This window comes from Furipterus horrens, unplaced genomic scaffold (genome assembly GCF_987537825.1).
Source record: "Furipterus horrens unplaced genomic scaffold, mFurHor1.1.pri manual_scaffold_4, whole genome shotgun sequence".
Taxonomy (NCBI): Eukaryota; Metazoa; Chordata; class Mammalia; order Chiroptera; family Furipteridae; genus Furipterus; species Furipterus horrens.
The window spans coordinates 93,313,310-93,333,645 of record NW_028327174.1 but is presented as its reverse complement, the minus strand read 5'-3'; the positions used below and the strand labels follow the sequence as shown (position 1 = coordinate 93,333,645).

Here is a 20,336-nt window from a genome sequence, read left to right as displayed (position 1 = left end):
GAATTGCTGAATCAAAGGTAATTCCCTTTTTAGTTTTTTGAGGAAATTCCATACTGTTTTCCATAGTGACTGCACCACTCTGCATTCCCATTAACAGTGCACTAGGGTTCCCTTTCTCCACATCCTGGCCAGCACTTGTTGTTTCTTGATTTGTTGATGATGGCCATTCTGACAAATGTGAAGTGATATCTCATTGTGGTTTTTATTTGCATCTCTCTGATGGCTAGTGATGTTGAGCATTCTTTCATACGCCTGTGGAACCTCTGTATGTCCTCCTTGCAGAAGTGTCTGTTTAGGTCCTTTGCCCATTTTTTACTTGGGTTGCTTGTCTTCTTGCTGTTGAGTAGTATAAGTTCTTTATGTATTTTGGAGATCAATTCCTTGTCTGAGGTATCATTGGCAAATATGTTTTCCCATACGGTTGGTTCCCTTTTCATCTTGCTGATGTTTTCGTTTGCTGAGCAGAAACTCTTTAGTTTGATGTAGTCCCATTTGTTTATTCTTTCCTTTATTTCCCTTACCTTAGGAAATATATCTGTGAAAATACTGTTTCGTGAAATATCTGAAATTTTTCTACCTATATTTTCCTCTGAGATTTTTATGGTGTCATAGCTTACATTTAAGTCTTTGATCCATCTTGAGTTTATTCTGGTGTATGGTGTAAGTTGGGGGTCTAGTTTCATTTTTTTTGCACCTCCCTATCCAGTTCTCCCAACACCATTTGTTGAAGAGTCTGTTTTCACTCCATTTTATGTTCCCTCCCCCTTTGTCAAATATTAGTTGACCATATAGATCTGGGTTTATTTCTCAGCTCTCTATTCTGTTCCATTGAACTATATGTCTGTTCTTATGCCAGCATCAGACTGTATTGATTACAGTGGCTTTGCAGTATAGTTTGATGTCTGGTATTGTGATTCCTCCTACTGTGTTCTTCTTCCTCAAGATTGCTGTGGCTGTTTGGGGTCCTTTTTGGTTCCATATAAATTTTCGAAGTATTTGTCTAGGTCTGTGAAATATGTCACTGGTATTTTAATAGGGATTGCATTAAATCAATAAATTGCTTTGCACAGTATGGACATGTTAATGATGTTGATTCTTCCCATCCATGAACATGGTATATGCTTTCCATTTATTTGTATCATCCTTAATTTCTTTCTTCAGTGTTCTGTAGTTTTCTGAGTACAGGTCTTTTACCTCCTTGGTTAAATTTATTCCTAGGTACTTTATTTTTCTTGTTGCTATAGTAAATGAGATTTTTTTTTCTAGTTTCTACCTCTGATATTTTATTGTTGGCATACTCAAATACCTTTGATTTCTGAATATTGACTTTGTACCCTGCTATTTTGCCAAATTCATTTATTAGATCGAGTAGTTTTTTCATGGTGTCTACAGGGTTTTCTATGTACACTATTATGTCATCTGCAAATAATGACAGTTCTACTTCCTCTTTTCCAACTTAGATGCCTTTTATTTCTTTTTCTTGTCTGATTGCTGTGGCTAGAACTTCCAAGCCTATGTTGAATAGGAGTGGAGAGAGTGTACACCTTTGTCTTGTCCTGATCATATGGGGAATGCTTTCAGCTTTTGCCCATTGAGTATGATGTTCGCTTTAGGTTTCTCATATATGGCCTTTCTTATGTTGAGGTATGCTCTCTATTCCAATTTTGCTGAGTGTTTTCATTATAAATGGTTGTTGTACTTTAACAAATGCTTTTTCAGCATCTATTGATATGATCATGTGATTTTTGTCTTTCATTTTGTTTATGTGGTGTATTACATTTATTGATTTGTGAATATTAAACCATCTTTGCATCCCTGGGATGAATCCCACTTGATCGTGGTGTATGATCTTTCTAATGTGTTGCTGGATCCGGTTTGCCAATATTTTGTTGAGGATTTTAGCATCTATGTTCATCAGCAATATTGACCTATAGTTTTCTTTCTTTGTTATTTCTTGACATGGTTTTGGGATTAGAGTAATACTAGCTTCATAGAAAGAGTTTGGGAGTATTTCCTCTTCTCGGATTTTTTGGACTAGTTTGAGAAGGATAGGAGTTGGGTCTTCCCTAAATGTTTTGTAAAATTCACCTGTGAAGCCATCCGGTCCAGGGCTTTAGTGTGCTGGGAATTTTTTGACTACTGCTTCAATTTCAGTAGTTTTTATTGGTTTATTCAGGCTTTCTGTTTCTTCTTGATCCAGTTTTGGAAGATTATATTTTCAGAAATTTGTCCATTTCATCTAGGTTGTCAAATTTCTTGTTATACAGTTGTTCATAGTAGTTTCTTACAATCGTTTGTATTTCTATGGTATCGGTTGTGATTTCTCCTCTTTCTGGTTTTGTTTTTTTGGGTAGTTCTCTCTCTCTTTTTTTTTTTTTTTTTATGAGCCTCATTAAAGGCTTGTCGATTTTGTTTATCTTTTCAAAGAACCAGCTCCTGGTTTTGTTGATATTTTGAATTGTTTGTTTAGTCTCTATGTCATTTAATTCTGCTCTGATCTTGATGATTTCCTTTCTTCTACTCACTCTGGGCTTTGTTGTTGTTCCTCAAGTTCTTGTAGCTGTATAGTTAGATTTTTTTTGTTTGAGATTCTTCTATCCTTTTTTAGGTAGGTTTGTATAGGTGTGAAGTTTCCTCTCAGGACTGCTTTCACTATGTTGCATAGGTTTTGTGCTTTTGTGTGTTCATTATCATTTGTCTCCAGAATCTTTTTTATTTCTTCCTTGATGTCATTGTTAACCTATTTATTATTTAATAGTATGTTATTCATTCTCCATGAGTTTGAGTGTCTTTGAGTTTTTTCCTTGAGGTTGATTTCTAGTTTCAAGCCATGATCTGAGAAGATGCTTGATATAATTTCAATTTTTTTGAATTTGTTGAGGCTTGTTTTGTGTCCTACCATGTGGTCTATCTTTGAAAATGTTCCATGTGCACTTGAAAAGAATGTATGTTTTGCTTTTTGGGAGTGAAAGTTCTATGTATATCAACTCAGTCCATTTGATCTAGAGTGTTGTTTAATGCCTCAATATCTTTGGTGTTTCTTTGCCTCAAAGATCTGTCCATGGTTGACAAAATTGTGTTAAAGTCCCCTACTATAAGTGTGTTGCTGTAGATATTCTTTTTGAAGTCTTCCAAGATTTTCCTTATATATTTGGGTGCTCCTATGTTGGGTTCATATATCATATATGTTTACCAGGGTTATATCTTCTTGATGGATTGTTCCCTTAAGTATTATAAAATGTCCTTCTTTGCCTCTTTTTATGGCCTTTGTTGTGAAATCTATTTTGTCTAAGTATTGCTACCCCAGTTTTTTTTTCATGTCCATTTGCTTGAAATACTTTTTTCCATCCCTTCACTTTCAGTCTGTGTAGATCTTTTGTTCTGAGGTGGGTGTCTTATAGACAGCATATATGTGGGTCATGTTTTCATATCCATTCTACTACCCTGTGTCTTTTGATTGGAGCATTTAATCCATTCACAATTTAAGGTTATTATTATCAGGTATTTATTCATTGTGACTTTTCCCCCTTGTACTTGTGTTCCTCTCCCTCTTTCTTTTTTCTTCTTCTTAAAGCATTCCCTTTAGCATCTCTTGCAACGCTGGTTTGGTGGAGATGTATTCTTTTAATCTTCCTTTGTCCAGGAAACTTTTTATTTCACATTCCATTTTGAAAGAGAGCCTTGCTGGGTAGAGTAATCTTGGTTGTAGACCCTTGTTTTTCATTGCTTGAAATATTTTTTTCCATTCCCTTCTGTCTTGTAGTGTTTCTGTTGAGAAATCAGCTGATACCTTTATTGAAGCTCCCTTGTATGTTATTTGCTGTTTTTCTCTTGCTGCCTTTAAGATTCTCTCTTTGTCTTTGAATGTTCCCATTTTAATTATGATGTGTCTTGGAATGGGCCTGTTGGGGTTCATCTTCATTGGGACCCTCTGTGCTTCCTGTACTTGTGAGATTTTTTTCTCTCCTCATGTTCAGGAACTTTGCTGTCATTGCTTTTTCAATCAGGTTTTCTATCCCCTGCTCCTCTTCTTCTCCTTCTGGTATCCTTATGATATGGATATTATTATGCTTCATGTTGTCCTGTAGCTCTCTTAAACCCTCATCATTGTTTTTCAGTCTTTTTTTGTTTTGTTGCACTGTCTGGGAATTTATTTCTACATTGTCCTCTGGCTCACTGATGTGACCCTCTGCTTTATTTAGCCTGCTTTTGATTCCTTCTACTGTGTTCTTCAGTTCAGAAATTGTATTCTTCATTTCTTTCTGGCCCTTATTGATAGTTTCTATGTCCTTTTCCATGCTGATGTAGTTCTCAGTAAGTTCCTTGTAGCTTCTCTGGAGTTCTTTGTAGTTTCCCCTGAGTTTTCTGTAATCGCTCTGGAGTGCATTGTATTTTTCTTTGAGTTTGTTGAGTTCATTGAGCTTCCTCATTACCATTGTTTTGAATTCCATGTCTGATAGTTTGCTTGCCTCTATTTCATTTCTTTCTTCTTCTGGAAATTTCTCCTTTCCTTTTGATGGGGTGTTTTTTTTCATCACCCCATTTTTGGTGGCTCTTGTTTGTTTCTGCTCTTAGATTGATCTACTTTTATTTCCTGCCTTTGTGATGTGACCTTTTGTGGTAGTAATCCTGTGTGATTCACTGGTGCAGGCTCCTTAATCTTCTGAACTTGATGCTCTTGGGATGCTCTTTATGCCTTTTATTTGGACTCTCTGGTAGTATTTTGGTTTTAGTTTTTGTTGTGTTACACTTTGATGGGTCCTTCCCTCCAATTAGCTGGCTGAGAGTCACTCCGCCCACCTCGTCTTGTCGACAGTTGTTGAGCTGCCTCCAGCTGATGCCACTTAGAGGGGAGTAGTCTGCTTATGAGATTTCTCCCTTAGCATTGGGGATGAGTCTGCACTGAGATCCAGTCCACTATTCCCACAGCTCTTTCTCCAAAACCAGTGCCTTAAACTTTTCCAAAATGCTTCTAGTTCACTTCACCCTTCTTCAGCCACAGCCCTGGTTGAGCAGGATGAGTGTGCTCTCTCACACTGGCCGGGGGCGCTCCCTCTCGCTCGCCCAGAGCCAGTGGCCTGAGAGATGGGGTGGGGGGAGCCTATGGGATGCCGGGGCTGGTAGGCAATGAGGGTCCTTAATGCGCTCCTGCTCATGTGCTCCTCAAGAATCTTACCCCTCACCTAGCCTTTCCTCCCCAGTCTGCGGAAAAAAAAAATTTTCTTTAGGCCTCCCAGACCCAGATGCCACCTGACCAACTCCTGGCTCTGCCAGCAGGCACAGCCTGGATCTTCACCTCTGACTCCTCTGAGGGGAAACCTAGGGGCATTGAAAAAACTTTGTTGCTCCACCAGATGCTGCCCAGGGAGCCAAGCCAGAACTTGCATCTCTCCCATGTCTCATTCACAATCCTCACCAGACAGGTCACTCGGAGGTGGCCTCCTCTGCCCCCAGGAGCGCTAAGGTTCAACTCCTGCCAGTATCCACATGTTAACTAAGATGCTCTGTCCAAATTTAGATGAAACTACAGACCAGTCTTGGGAGCAAAGTAGCACAGCCTCCCCTCACTCATCCACCATCTTCTCTTGTCCTACTTAAAATGGAGGGCTCTTGAAGTTCCTCTCCTCCTTGCCTGCCTTCTCTACACAGAAGTACATCTCAAAAGCTTTCAGGTTGAAATCTCCATTCTGAAGAGCTCAGCAGGAGCCAACAACTCTCTCCAATTAGCCCTCTCTGGTGATTAGCAGCAATGGATTGACACTCTTTCTTTTAGACTGGGACTTGCTCTCTCTCTCATATCCTTAAGTATTCCTTGATAACAAATTGTTGACTGGAAGCCTTACTGACAATGTAAACAACAAATTAATACCCATTTTGTATGTTACATGAATATGTACTGTATTCATATAATAAAGTAACTGGAAAAAAACATAATTAAGAAAATCATAAGGAAGAGAAAATGCATTTACGGTATTTATTGAAAAAAAAATGAGGGGATAAATGGTGTTGGATGGAGACTTGACTGGGAGTAGTCAACACACAAGAAAAAAAGGAAGAAAGAGCCCTGGCTGCTGTGGCTCAGCCTGCGAGCCAAGTGTCGCTGGTTTGATTCCCAGTCAGGGCACATTATTAGGTTGCATCTCAGGTCCCCAGTTGGGGGCGCGAGTGAGAGGCAGCCACACAGTGATGTTTCTCTCCCTTTCTTTCTCCTTTCTCCTCTCTCTAATAAAATAAAATAAAATAAAGAGAGAAACAAATAAATTATAAAAAAATAATTTAAAAAAAAAAGAAGAAAAAATTCCACATATATCTAGACCCGTGTAGTTCAAACCCATGTTGTTCAAGGGTAAACTGTATTTTCAATGAGTGGGGCCTGGACTCTAGACTTTATTCAGTCTCTCATAAGCCTTTCAGGACACTGAGCATCCCTGGCCTGGACAGGAAATGTTGTGGGACCCCTCCCCTCCCTCTTTTCCTATCCTTGTGCAACTATAACTCAAAACATGTCTCCACACATCTCTACCATCTCCTCTTGGGTCAGCAACAGCACCCCTTGTCAGAGAGCTACAGCATGGAGGGGGGTGCAAGCCATGGGGAGGGGAGCAGCAGGAAAAGGGGGCAAAAAAGTTAGGTGATGGTGAGATCACTAAATCCCAGGTGGAAACTTTTCTTCAGTTAAGGGTTTGATGTCAGAGAGTTACATGGTGGAGTTTGCCTGTGAAGTGGATAAGACTATTACGCAGAGAAACACACAAGATTGGCAAGAGAGCATGAGGTAATTGGGGGGAGGAGAGAAGTCAGTGGTGGAAATCAAGAAAGACTTTAAGTTTGAGAAGACTGGGATATGGCAACTGATTGGATTTCTTGTTTATGTGTGCTGATTTACTGTCCTAAATACACATGAGTTCTTGTTATATTTACAATTGCCATCTAGAGGAATGTATTCACCCCACTCCCAAAGAAGCATAGGAGCATGGCACCAATTTGAGACAACCTGGGGCACTTTGAAATCATGGGGAGACCCTGATCTAACATAACCAATTACCTTTTAGGCCTTGCTCTCCCCTCAAGTCCTGCCTAAAGCTGTCCGTCAGACACTAAACTCAGAGCCTACAAGAATTTTATTTGAATACGGGCCAGGGTCCCTAGAGTAGCTTCCTTTTAATGTTTCATACTGTGGAATATGTCACAAAGATGGGCAATTTTACCTGAAGTTCTCTCTTCACTGGCCATGGAGAGAGTATTAGGTACATATCAGTGCTGTTCATTTGGGCACATAATTGTCGGGAAGTATTTTTGAGAAGGTGTGAGCACGTTGCTCATTCCTTAGAAAGCTTCCAAGAATTTTGCTTTGCTTATTTTTGCATGGTTTTGGATAGACTTTATAAAGCACCCCTTCCCTGGTGAAGTTTGTGATGATTCATTTCAAGTTTCAAAATAAATTTTTCCACTCAAGCAATTCAGTAAATCAGATTTCTTCCAACCATCACAACTTTACGCTTACTCCCATGGCCCGACTGCAGTTCCCACCCTTTGATCTGAAAAGTGAATCTAGTTTAAAACCAGAGATGTCACCTTTGCAGGCACTGAAATTCATCAAGAGCCTTGGTTTCAGGCCACACTCAGGTTTTCCACTAGTGTATTCCGTCTGCATATTTGAGCAGCCCTCCTTGAAGTGGAATGTGGTTATTGGCAAAAGAATATAAAATCAGTTTTTATTTTAAAAGAGAAAATTTTTAGATTTTTCCTGATGAAATTTAAGAGGTAGGTGATGGGAAAGAGACTACTGAATACTTAGCAGTGGAAAAAAAAATTCTAAAAAAAAAAAAAAAAATGTTCTCAATTACACACCGTCCATGCCCTGGGAACCATTCCTACCTGCCTTCAAAACAAAAAACACTATATGAATACTTACTGTACTGGCACTAATTAAGCAACAAGGTCTTTCAAAATTTTGGGAGAAAACTTTTTTATACTTTTTAATAAATGTGTTACTATAAGATTAGGCATGTTTTATAAACTGAAATAATAATGCACATGTGTAAAATGAAACATAGCATACTTCTCTCTGTGGCATTATTGGGTCATTTTAGCTTGAGCTATTTATGACCTATACCTGTAACTATAAATTCGGCTATTTTATATCATGTAAATCCCGGTGATTTGCCTTGTTTCACATTAAGCACAATCTGAGCAAGGCCACCATTGCTCTCTGAAATTGCACCTTCTTAAACTCAATTATTCATTCATTAAAAAGAAAAGACAATGACTGTGTTCTTTATGCCAGGTTTCTAGATATATAGTTGTATATATAACAGGCCTGTTCCCTTCACTCACAGTACTTACACCTATTGAAGGCAAGATTAAATGAGAAGTACTGAATATTACAAAGGAGAAAGGTCAAAGTCAAGTGGATATCTTCCAAAGAAGCTAACCTGGTCCTGTTTGGTTTTAAGGCTTTGTTCCTAGAGGATGTGACAACAGAGTTGAAGGATGAGGGGGACTGAGCCAGGAAAAGAGTAGAGAGAAAAGGGTTGATAGGTAATTCCAAGTGCAGAAGGCACATGTGGATGGAGGATGGCAAGCACAGTGGTGAGGTTCTGATTGCCTTGAGATGTCAAGGATGGAGACAAGGAGATCAGACCTTCCCAGGCTTCTGGAGACGTGTGAGTCTTTGAAGTATAAGTTTAATGGAAGCCATGATAGGTTATAAGCAGAGAGCCATATATCTGATTTATTTGAATATAACCACACTGGTGAGGATGATTGTTGGAGTCCAGGTGGTTGGCAGTTGCCTGGTCTAGTGTAGAAACAAGGGCAGTGGAGAGAAATAGACAGATTAAAGGGCAGCATTGGAGGTAGAGTTGTAAGAATTCAATATTGCATTAATTAATACTTCCCTAATATTCCTGTTTATACTGTGTCCTAAACCCTTCAAAAGAATGGGCTACTGTGGTCACAAAGTTTACCAACAAACGATTATATTTTAAAGTCAGGTGTGTGAAACAATAAGTTGACTTTCTGTTCCCCTCTAAAAGTCACTGACCATACTGTGTACAGGTTTTAAAAGACTCAAAATAAATTTAAAAAGATCCAGAGATGAACATTAAATGCTTAGTGGGACAGAAAAGGGGAACAGTAACTCCACGTGGCCTCTGCCATCTGGAAACCCTGCTGAGAGCCAGGGCAGTGTGGAGGACGTCCATAAAATCCGGCCACATATAAATGAAGCGAGTGGAGCTTACTCACTACAAACTAGAAAGGCAGAACACTTTAGGAGCTTTTAGATTTATACAAATGAAACTACAGCTTATAAATCTAAATAACTAGTATAATACACTTAAAATAAGACCAGGTTTCCAAATTCAAAAAAAAATTTTTTCTGTTTTGGTTTGTTTTAAACACAATGGAATAGCAGATGCAGCTCTAGTGACATCCAACACAGATTGGCTGGAAGGGCCATCGTTTCCATTTGGTTAAATATTTCTTATGTTTTAGTGTCTCTTTTAATATACTCTACCTTACAAGTATTTTAAAGAGTTGGGTTTGGTGTGAGGTTGTAAGAATTGTGACCCAGAGTTCCCAGATTCCACCCTTATAACTTTATGAGGACATTGAATTAAGGAGTACTAGCCAGGGTGGGAATAGCTGCTACAATAAAATAATCCCCAAGTCTCAGGGTCCTAGCCCAGACAAGGCTTGTTTCTTACTCTTGTCACCACCAAATGGAGGACTGCATTGTTCATAGGTGTAGTGATCATATTTTATTATTTTCTATATTTTTCATGCTCTGACATTTGGGGCCTTGATCCTGGAGAGACTGTGCCTCCTAGGGCTAGCAAATTCCTAGAGAGAGAGCAAATGACTGCCCTGCAAGCTACAAAGCAACCCACCTAGCGCCCACATACCCACCACCACCTTGATCAAATTTCCACACAACAAACCGCTATCCTCCTGACCTAAACCCTGGCAACTAGGGACAGCCCGAAAACCCAGAGCCTGCTGAAATTATTTAAACTGTTCGGTCCTAATCTAACAGCACACCTATCCTGCCTTGTCCATTCCCTTCCATGAAAATCCCAATAAAGGCTCTGGGCCATGCTCTCCCCTCTCCCGTTCTGCCTCCTTGACCAGCCCCGGTGCTTTCCTGTGTGGCCCTGCATGACATCCTGTGTCTCCTGTTTCTAGGGATCTGTAAGTATAAACTTTTCCCTTCGTGACAATCATTTCCGTGTGTGTGTGTGTATTACTGTGACTCAATAAAACAAAACCTGGGTCCATTTCAATACAATGGAGCTCCATTTAGTGCATGGCCCCTGAGTTTACCCTCAGCCTTCCCTAACACTGTGAGGGGAGAGAGTCAGAAGCAGGAGAGCTTATTCTTAGCCATCTCTGGCAGGAAGTGACCCATTGCAGCAAATAGTCTTGGGGGCCCAACTAGGTACCAGGGACCGGGGAATGTTATTTAGCTGGGCACCCGAGAAAAAGCGGTTTTTGGCCTCAGGAGGTGGCTGTTTGACACTGGCAATTGAGCCTACTTTCCATCTTTTAAAAATCTATTTTTAGTAAACTAAAGTAAAAAAATAAAAGATTGAAATTTGAGTTTCATATTCATCAGAAATGGCCATAGAGAGGAGAAAATCCAGCAAAAGGCTTATATAATCAGGAACTTAACTCAGCGTTGGTTATGAATGTAATTATAATCACTAACACTTGAATAAACTCTACCTTTATATACTCTTTCCAATATTTTTTACTACTCTTTACAGAGAAAGGAAAAAATAAATACTCTCGTCATGAAAACATAGTGTTGAAAGCAGAAAACCTACTTTCAATTATAGTTCAGGCAATGCAGGCATTTGAACAGAATGAGTTCTAAAAGTTTGTAAATTTGTTATATGAAACTTGGAATACATTTTCTCTCTCGAGATGAAGCTGAGAGGGCCGCTGGTTGGCACTGCACCTCCTTGGAGCCTGGGGAGCCTTCAAAGGCCCTGAGAGTGAGGCTGAGAGGGCGGCCCCCACGGAGCTCTGGAGCTGGGGCCACTCTGAGCGAGCGCTTCTACAAGTCCCTGAAGCAGAAGGACGGGACAGGGAAAGCAGGGGGAACTCAGGTTCTGCTCTTCAACTCAAAGGCTTTTTTTTTTTAGTAATTTATTTGTTTGTTTGTTTGTTTATTTTTAGAGAGAGGGGAAAGGAGAAGGAGAGGGAGAGAAACATCACTGTGTGGTTGCCCCTCACTCGCGCCCCCAACTGGGGACCTGACATGCAGCCTAGTCATGTGCCCTGACTGGGAATCGAACCAACGACACTTGGCTCGCAGGCCGACGCTCAATCCACTGAGCCGCAGCAGCCAGGGCCAGCTCAAATTCTTGGCAAGTGCCTTGGTGTCAAGGGAATGGTGCCACCTCCACCTTAATTCTCCCCACTGAGTCACGTGTGAGCAAGATACCCATGATTTTTAGTTCATGTGTTTTATGAGTTCTTACTACTTTCAAAATATTCCTACAAATTCACCCCATCTGTTTTCTTGAGTATTAAATCCTGTCTTCTCTGACTGTATTGTTCTATGCCCTAATGTTGTCTTCAAATTTTGCTTTTTTGTCAAGAGCCATTTCTGAGTGGGTTTTTGTGGTTTAGCTGAGTAATGATGTAATGTTTTTAATGAACATTTAATTGAAATGGCATCTTTATAAAATGTCATCAACCTAGCCCTTGATCATTCCATCTGTTAGAAAAATGAGACGTACTTTTCTTACAAACCGTGAGTTTTCCCACAATTATTTTCAAAGAGGTTTCTGCAGGCTGCATTTTGGGCTGCCACTGCTAATATGGGAGGCCCATGCGGTTTTGTCCCTGTTGTCCACAACAGCCTGTTTTAGTGGCTATGTGTCTCAACCTCACTTAGCTAATCCTATATTATGTTGGTCCCTGCATCCAACCAGATTTTGCAAATAATGTAAATCTGGAAGAACAGACTTAACCACTGCTGTGGGTCAGTGGAATCTGAAGCCATTGCATTATATGGGCCTCTAAGAGAATGCACTAGCTGTAGGTAATGCCCTCCTCTCTCATTTCAGCCCTCATCTGGGTGAATCTGATCCTGGATTTGCAAAAGGCTGATTGGTCTCAGATTGTTCAGTTAAATGCTAACTATTCTGAGGCAACAGGCGGGTTACTTCTTACCCCTCCCCTGGCTGGTAGCCTTTGTGTACTAATGATGGGTTTAGGTCAGGCTCCTTATAGTGAGAAAACAGAGGTTTGATGAGATCACAGCTCTCCACATGCACTTTTGATGAATCTCTTACAGGGACCTTTTTAGAACCTTGCAAGGCTTGGACCCTGCTGACCTCACTGGTCTGCCACCTGCTACCTCAACGCCACCCCCACCTGGGTGCTCACCATCCCATTGGGGAAGGGCCGGAGGCAGGCTGGAGTCCCCTCCAGGCCTCTGTGCAGGCTGCTTTGCTTTTGTGCCCAAATTCTTCTTTCCCTTCTCACTGCCTCGTTCCTCCCAAATATCCTTCTATCCTACCTCATGCTGCTTTGTCTGAAGTAATGTTCTCTACTACATTTACACAGATGGGGTTGAATGATGTTCTGAAGGCTAGCTTGGGGAATCCAACTACTCACCTTGGTTTGAGGGTTACTTTTACTCTCAAAAAATAATCACTTGAGATTTTGAATATCTAACTAAAATTAAAACAGCTAAACAACAGAAAAGATGTTTAGCTCACTGGAGTGTTGGAATCACCACAGTACAGTTAAGAATAAGCAAAGTGGGAAGAAATAATTTGGCAACAACAAGTTTTAGGAATAAACCTGGACAATGGAAGCAGGGTTTTCCAGCTGGGGGTTACCAGCAAGCTGTGGCTTATTAATGCATTCATCCACAAAGGATTTCATAGGACTTCGATCTCTCCTTCAGGGGTATGTTATTGGCAAGTTTTAACAAGGAATGATGCCCACAGGGATTTGCTTCTAGAACAGTTGAAATATAACCTATAAGAGAACAACCCATTCCATGGGAATTTCCCCAACAGGGTGTACAGTGTGGTGACTTGTGACTTGTATAGAAGATACTGTCTTTTCAGAGGCACTTGGCGTGTCCTAGAATCTCAAACTGGTTTGGGAGTTTCTCCTCCAAGGAATAAATTATTATATTTCCAGATGGTATTAGTTTTGACAAGAGATACTCTTTCCTGAGCAGAAAACTAAAATGTAATGGTGAGTTATCCTTCTGAGATGATGAACTAAAATGTTAGGTTAATCCAACCTTCACTAACCATTACCTTAAGTGTATTCAAATAACCCCATGTGTAAATATCTTATTTAACACCAGTAGCATTTTCCTATCACAACACGTGAGAAATGAATGCATTATAGAACTCTGGAATCTAACATTGGAAAGTGCCCTTTGATTCCCCCATCTATTTCTTCTCTCCATGCCAAAATGCCAGGTTTCGGTGGTCTTAGGAGTCTCCGTGGAGGCACGCTTCTCCTAAGTGAGCCCTCAGTCCTGGAGGTGATCAGAGTTTGCCACCTTTCAAAGGCCACCAAGCATCGTGAGTGGCATCACACTGTACTGAAGCCTCACACTGTCTCTCTGCAGGCTGTATGAGAGAATAGGCCCCACTACATTCTCTCTTCCTTGGGCTGAGCAGAGAAAAGGGGCTCCCTTCATAGGGTGGACACTCTTACTTCAGAGTGCATTCTCTGTTCTTATTACAGACCCTCTTTTCTTTTTCTTCTGATGCTGTTTTTCTCAATCTGGGGGATTTTGTCCCTGGGAAAGATGACAATGTCTGGAGACATTTTTGGTCCTCACAGTTAGGTGGTAGGTACTACTAGCATCTAGTGGGTTGAGGTTAGGGATGTTGCCAAACACCCTACAATGCATGGGACAATGTCTCTGCAACAGAGAATTTTCTAGAAAAATGTCAGTATTGCCAAGAAGGTTGAAACTCTAGCCTAAGGAAGCACTCCCCAACTCAGAGTAAAAGTTCTGATCTCAAGGAGTTACTGCTGCTTGCCAGACTTGTGTGCTGTGTATATTTCCTCGTGTGGTGCAGAATTATATCGTGTGAACCTAATTTTCTGTATACCTGAATTCTCCCTTAGAAAGTTTCTTCCCACTAAGTACTGGTATTTCAAAGGAGTGCTTCCTATTCTAATTATTTTTCCCCTTGGAGTTGTCTTGTTTAATTCTTTGAGGTCCATTTTTCTAACTCAGTCAATGAAAACAAACACTTATTTACCAATTTTATGGTTTCTTACTGTGTGACCTTTTGCATGTTATTTAATTTCTCTTCATTTCCCCAGTTTCCTCATCTGAAATATGCAGATAATAATACTAACTCATATAGTTATTAATATATTAAAGGAGTATTACAAATATTAGTGTTATATATTAGAGTATTATGTATTAGCGTTACATATTAGTAAGTATAATATGTTAGGGTATTATATCAGTCGCAGTCGGCAGCCGTCCGTCTCGAGAGACGATGGTGTAGCTTCTTAAGAGTCTATCTGCACCGCCAAGAATGGCTGTGCAGTCCAACTCGGGAGTGACACGGTATCTGTCTCCTCCCGTGTTGTATCGACATCTTGTGATGACGCTGGAGTGTCCTCTCCAGTGAAGCTGAAGCTACAGAGCCTGGGCAGGGTGATATGGAGGGTCTGCTGTTGCCCATGCAGCAGACCCCCCCTCTCTTCGCAGCTGAAGGATCCAAGGGAAAGACGGAGTCAATACAGCTTGGCTTCAGGTGCGCCGCAGGAGTTGCCGGTGTTGACTACAACGTCAAACCGCCTTAGGGACTCCGGCTCCGGATTTTCTGTCGGGGTTTACTCCCTTAGCCTTTCCCCTGAAGAGGTATGCCGCAAGGCAGCGGAGGTTTTTTGGAGTCAGAGTTTTCCTTCTCTGATGTGCCCTGACTGGAAGATCGAACCAGCGACACTTAGCTCGCAGGCCGACGCTCAATCCACTGAGCCAAACCAGCCAGGGGGGATATTATATACATTAGTAAATATACTACTATATGTAATGTGCTTAGAACAGTATCTGTCATATAATGAGCAACATATGTTATCTATTTTGAATGTCGAATTTCTTATGATGTATAGCAATTTTCTGTTTATTTTGTGTAAATTCATAAAATTCAAAACACTTCTTATAGACAAATGCTTTGTATATTTCTCTTCAGTACACAAATCAGCTAACATTTGAAATATTAGTAGTAAAAGGAAATTCAAAAAGCTGTCACACTATAATTATACACTTTGATTTTCAAATGAGTTTCCCACCCTTTCTAACTCTTCTATCTGATCAGAGTTCTCTCTGGATTCCAGTAGAGCTTGATGTGAGTAGAACTGGGGTGCTCAGATCATTGCTCTTCTCAACTAAAATGCCTGGTCTCCTCCCTTCATGGACACATCGGATGAGACTGAGACTGGGAAACACAGCCTAAGCTGCACTGAGCAGGAGGAAGATCTGAAACTCTTGAGTTTCTACCATTAAATACATGGAGCTCATTTAGCAGCTAAGAACAAGGACATTAGAATCTTAAAATTCTCTATCCTTTCAGGAACCTCAGTCATCATCATTTGTATCTGATAGAAAACCCCCATTTTGTAGATATGAAAACAGACTCAGAACCTCAAATATCTTTTAACTAAATAATGGCAGATCTGGAACAAGAGAGCAGAAAAGGAGCCCTGGTCATTGTGGCTCAGTTGGTTGGGGCGTCATCACGTAACCGAAAGGTTGCAGCTTTCATTTCCAGTCAGAGCACATATCTAGGTTGTGTGTTCAGTCCCCGGTCAGGGCGCAAATGGGAGGCACCCAGTTGATGCTTTTCTCTTGCATAAATGTTTATCTCTCCTTTCCTCTCAGTTCCTCTCTCTCTCTAAAAGCAATTTTAAAAAATGTACTTGGATGAAGATAATAAAGAAATAAATAAAAGAGAGAGAAGGAATAGGACAAAGTCATCCCCTCTGATTACTGGTTTTTTCCCTACTAACCCAACTCCTTCTCTCTACCTCTAAATCTTGTGTTCACGGTGTCATGTTTCATAGCCATCTTTTCTTGTATTGTGAATTTACAGTATTGATCACTTTGTACCAACTTTTCATGTGCTGCTATTTTAATTAGTATTCCTGTATTAATATGACCAGAACCCATGTTCTCCATCTCAAGTAAATGATACCACTGTTTACCTAGTTACTTAGGCCAAAAGCCTTGAAATTTTCTTGGGTTCCTTATATTCTTTTCCACCCCACATCCAAATGATAAACGAAGCCTATCATCTCTGTCTTCAAGATATGTGCCAATTTTATCACTTCTTTCTACCTCCAACATACCCACTTTGATCTGCAATGTCCAACAGAATTTTCTGTGATGATGGAGATGTCTGTATCTATGCTGTCTAATGTAGTAATTAGCCACTTGCAGCTACTGAGCATTGATCTGTGACTCAGCATGACCAAAGAACTGATTTTTTTAAAATAACAGCTTTATTGATATATAATTTACATATCATACAATTGTACATTCTATGGTTTTTAAAATATTCAAAGAGTTGTGCAACTATGACCTTAATCAATGTTTGAGCATCTTCATCACCCCCCAAAAGAAACCCAATACCTATTAGCAGTTACTCCTCATTTCTCCCCTGACAACCACTAATCTACTTTTTGTCTATAGATTTGCCTCTTCTGAACAATTCATACAAGTAAAATCATACAATATATGGCCTTTTGTGACTGACTTCTTTCACCTACCATAAGATTTTCAAAGTTCATTCATGTTGTAGCATGTATTAGCACTTATATCCTTGTTGTCAATAATATTCTATTGTATGGATGTACCACATTTTATGCATTCACTAGTTGATGGCATTTGGCTATTGTGAATAATGCTGCTATAAACATCAATGTGCAAGTTTTTGTATGTTTTATTCATATGTTTTTACTTCTCTAGGACTGGAATTGCTGGGTTTTGTGGTAATGATGCATAAACTTTTGAGGAGCTGCTGATAGTTTTCTGAAGTAGCTACGTCATTTTATTTTCCCACCAGCCGTGTACAAGGGTTATCATTTCCCCACATTCTTTTCACCTCTTGTTATTACCTTTTTTTTTATAGCCACCGTAGTGGTGTTAAATGCTATCTCATTGTGTATTTAGTTTTGTATTTCCTTGATGGCTAATGATGTCGAGCATCTCTTCATGTACTTACTAGCCATGTGTATGTCTTTGGGAAAATGTCTATTCAAATCCTTTGCCCATTTTAAAATTGAGTTATTTGTCTTTTTATTGTTGAGTTTTAAGAGCTCTTTATATATATATTCTGGATACAAGTTCCTTATCAGATAAATATTTGAAAATACTCCATGTTGCTGGTTGTATTTTCACTTTCTTGAGGGTATCCTTTAAAGCATAAAAGTTTCTAATTTTGATGAAGTCCTATTTATTTTCTTCTTTTGTCACTGCAATTTTGGTGTCATAGCTAAGAAAACATTGCCAAATCTAAGGCCATATTACTCCTCTGTTACTTAATCTGTCCAAGAGTAAGTTGTGTAGTTTTAGTTCTATGATCCATTTGAAGTGTACAGTTCAGAGGTATGGATTCCTTTCAGAATCTTGTGCCTGTATCACCATGATCTATTTCAAACTTTTTTCATCACCCTGAACTGAAACTTTGTACACATTAAACAATAACTCCTCTTTATCTTCATCCCCCTTCCCTGCCCCTGGCAGAATTGAGGTTTTTTATTTTATTTCATTTGAATTAATTCAAATGTAAACAACTACAGTAGCCAGTGGCTACCATATTGGACGCAGCTCTATACATACCAGTTTCACCCTCCTGGGCAGATTACTACTGTCATTCCCACACTGTCATTGCATTCATTGTTACCCTAGTTTTGGTATCCAGGATCTGTTTGACCATGAAAGGTGAACTATTCTGTTGACGGCATCACTCAGGCCATGTCCCTCTCTGCTCAGAATTCTCCAGTTTCCTATCACAATTAGCACTTACACCCCAACTCCTCACTGTGGCCTATGTTAATTTGCCCTTTCTGTCTGAGCATTTCTTAGTGTCACCAGCCAAACTGGGCTTTGTGATGGTTTTTGAGCTCATCCATGTGTCTATATTCAGACTGTTGGCAATTCCCCTCTGACTGGAATGCTCTCCCCCTAGATACTCATTTAATTTACCTCTTCATACTATTCATATCTGCTCAGATGTTACTTTCACAAGACTTTTCCTGGATTCCCCATCTAAAAGAGCAGCCTCTGTCACTCTGTTCCATTACCCTACCTTGTATTTCTTTATAGTACTTACTACACCTGCCAGTTTGTTGTGTATCTATTTGTGTTTATGTTCTGACTCCCTCACTATATAATGTCAGCTATGGGAAGATAGGGATCTTGTCTCCCTAGTTCCCATAATAATACTTAACATAAATAGACTTCAAATAAATATTTGTTGTATAAAGAAGGAATAATGTTACCCGTTTTAAGGCTATAATCTATGTTAGAATCAAATAAATGGTCTCCGGTCTAATCTCAAATATTTCTTTATTGAGGCATGCCTTTAAAAATGTCACATTTGTTATTAAAACAATCTTGGGGCCAGTTACTGAAAAGTGAACCCCACAGTTTTGAATAGCTATTTGCTAATACAGTGACTTGTTACCTTCTTGAGGCTAATTTAGCCTCTCCCTTACTCTCCTTAAGCTCTCATATCATTCCTCTCAAGTCAGTGGCCACATCTCTCTTTCTCTTTGCCCCCAGCCCCGCCTCCCACGATGACCCTTGCTTTTCCCAGCTGCAGTCCCTCAGTTTAGGTCTGTCTGTGCTTCAGCCATGAATTCACTCTGTGGTTAATTTACCATCTAGAATGAGGAGGAAAGGCATGCCCTGGAGCTAGATCAGGGTTTCAGGATTATTAGATTCTGGCTATGATGAGACTTGATTGTTACGCTGTTTTAGAAAACTAAGCAGATTTTGATTCTTTAATAGGATTCTTCAAAAAGCAAATGGGTAAATTTGTGAACCTAATTATTGGTGTGTGTAGCAACTACTCTGTTGGAAACTTAAACATAAAACCCCCTATATACTCGGCCTAGAGGCCACAGGTCTGAATTTGAGCATAAAATAGAGTAAAAGGAGATTGGCAATGTCATCCAAAGAAACTATGCCCAATCTTAAAACAGGCTTTGACCCCTCAGGATAAAAACCAGAGTTTTCACAGCAGGCTAGCTGACATGAATTAGACTGTTTTATTCAAGTTCTGCCTTAGTGAGTATTATATACTTTGCAATAGTCATCCTTTAAAAGCAACAAGTGGAAAAGATGTGAAAATTAAAGCCTCAGAATCCTAGTTGTATTTTCATGACATCTCGCATCATGGTGTTTACCTTCCCTCAACTTATTAGACTCCAGAAGGTCATGTAGTTGCATATGTGAACAAGAGTAGAGACCGTCCTCCAAAATTCTTTGAGCTCAGCAATTATGAAATGATTTTTTTATTCATGTAGTTTTCTTTCATTGACCTATAATTCCAATTTTTCAGAAATTAAAGATGAGTAGAAAATGAACCCTTGGAAAAGGTCTCATACTGCCATTAGTAAAGACAGATTAACATGTCCTTATTCTATTTCTATTTTTAACCCAACAAAGGGAGATTTTAACTTTTATAAAACTCTAAATTTCAATGCAGATCAGTTGTTTGGTTGTTTGGTTTATTGGAAACCGATTTTGTTTCCTTCATTTGGAGAAAGTACATAGTAAAAATAATTCAGAATCACAGATATAATATTTGAAATTTCTTTACATTTTGGTAAATGTTTCTAAAGTTTTGCTTTTACATTCTGAATGAAATAGAGTGTCGTGCTGTGGTCTGGTGGTTAGTAGTAATTTCTTTGTTTTTCAGATACTGTGTTGGCTAACGGTCACGCCACAGACTACTTATTTGTTGGAAATATTGTTTACACGGTAAGTTTATTTCTCTGTGTGCCGAACCATCCTTAAATAATGGAGGTATGGATTCTGCCTCTCGAAACCCTTTATTTCAGATCTTTAAACTATACATTCTAGACTCCTTAAAGCTCAGAATGGTTGTGAAATGTTTACCTCATTTTTGGTGAAGATTAGGCAGAGTCAAGATCTCTAGCCCAATGATTAACAGATTTCCCCATTCTTCAAATGACCATTCTACTTCTACCTGGTAGGGGAGGTGGGTGTGGAAGAACCCTAACGAAGGCGATTTCTCCCAATTCTCCCAGGTTAAGTAAAGAGCAAAAGGAACTATTGTAAGACAACTCACTAAAAT

The 20,336-nt window shown here is 39.6% G+C and overlaps 1 protein-coding gene across 1 annotated transcript in view; it reads left to right on the top strand.

Moving 5' to 3' along the window:
- Positions 1–20,336, top strand: part of ATP8A2 (ATPase phospholipid transporting 8A2) — a 587,729-nt gene that overhangs the window by 431,384 nt on the left and 136,009 nt on the right. Inside the window, exon 31 of the mRNA XM_090273780.1 lies at positions 19,938–19,999. Coding sequence (XP_090129906.1) covers positions 19,938–19,999 — 62 coding nt within the window. The remainder of the gene's footprint in view (positions 1–19,937; positions 20,000–20,336) is intronic.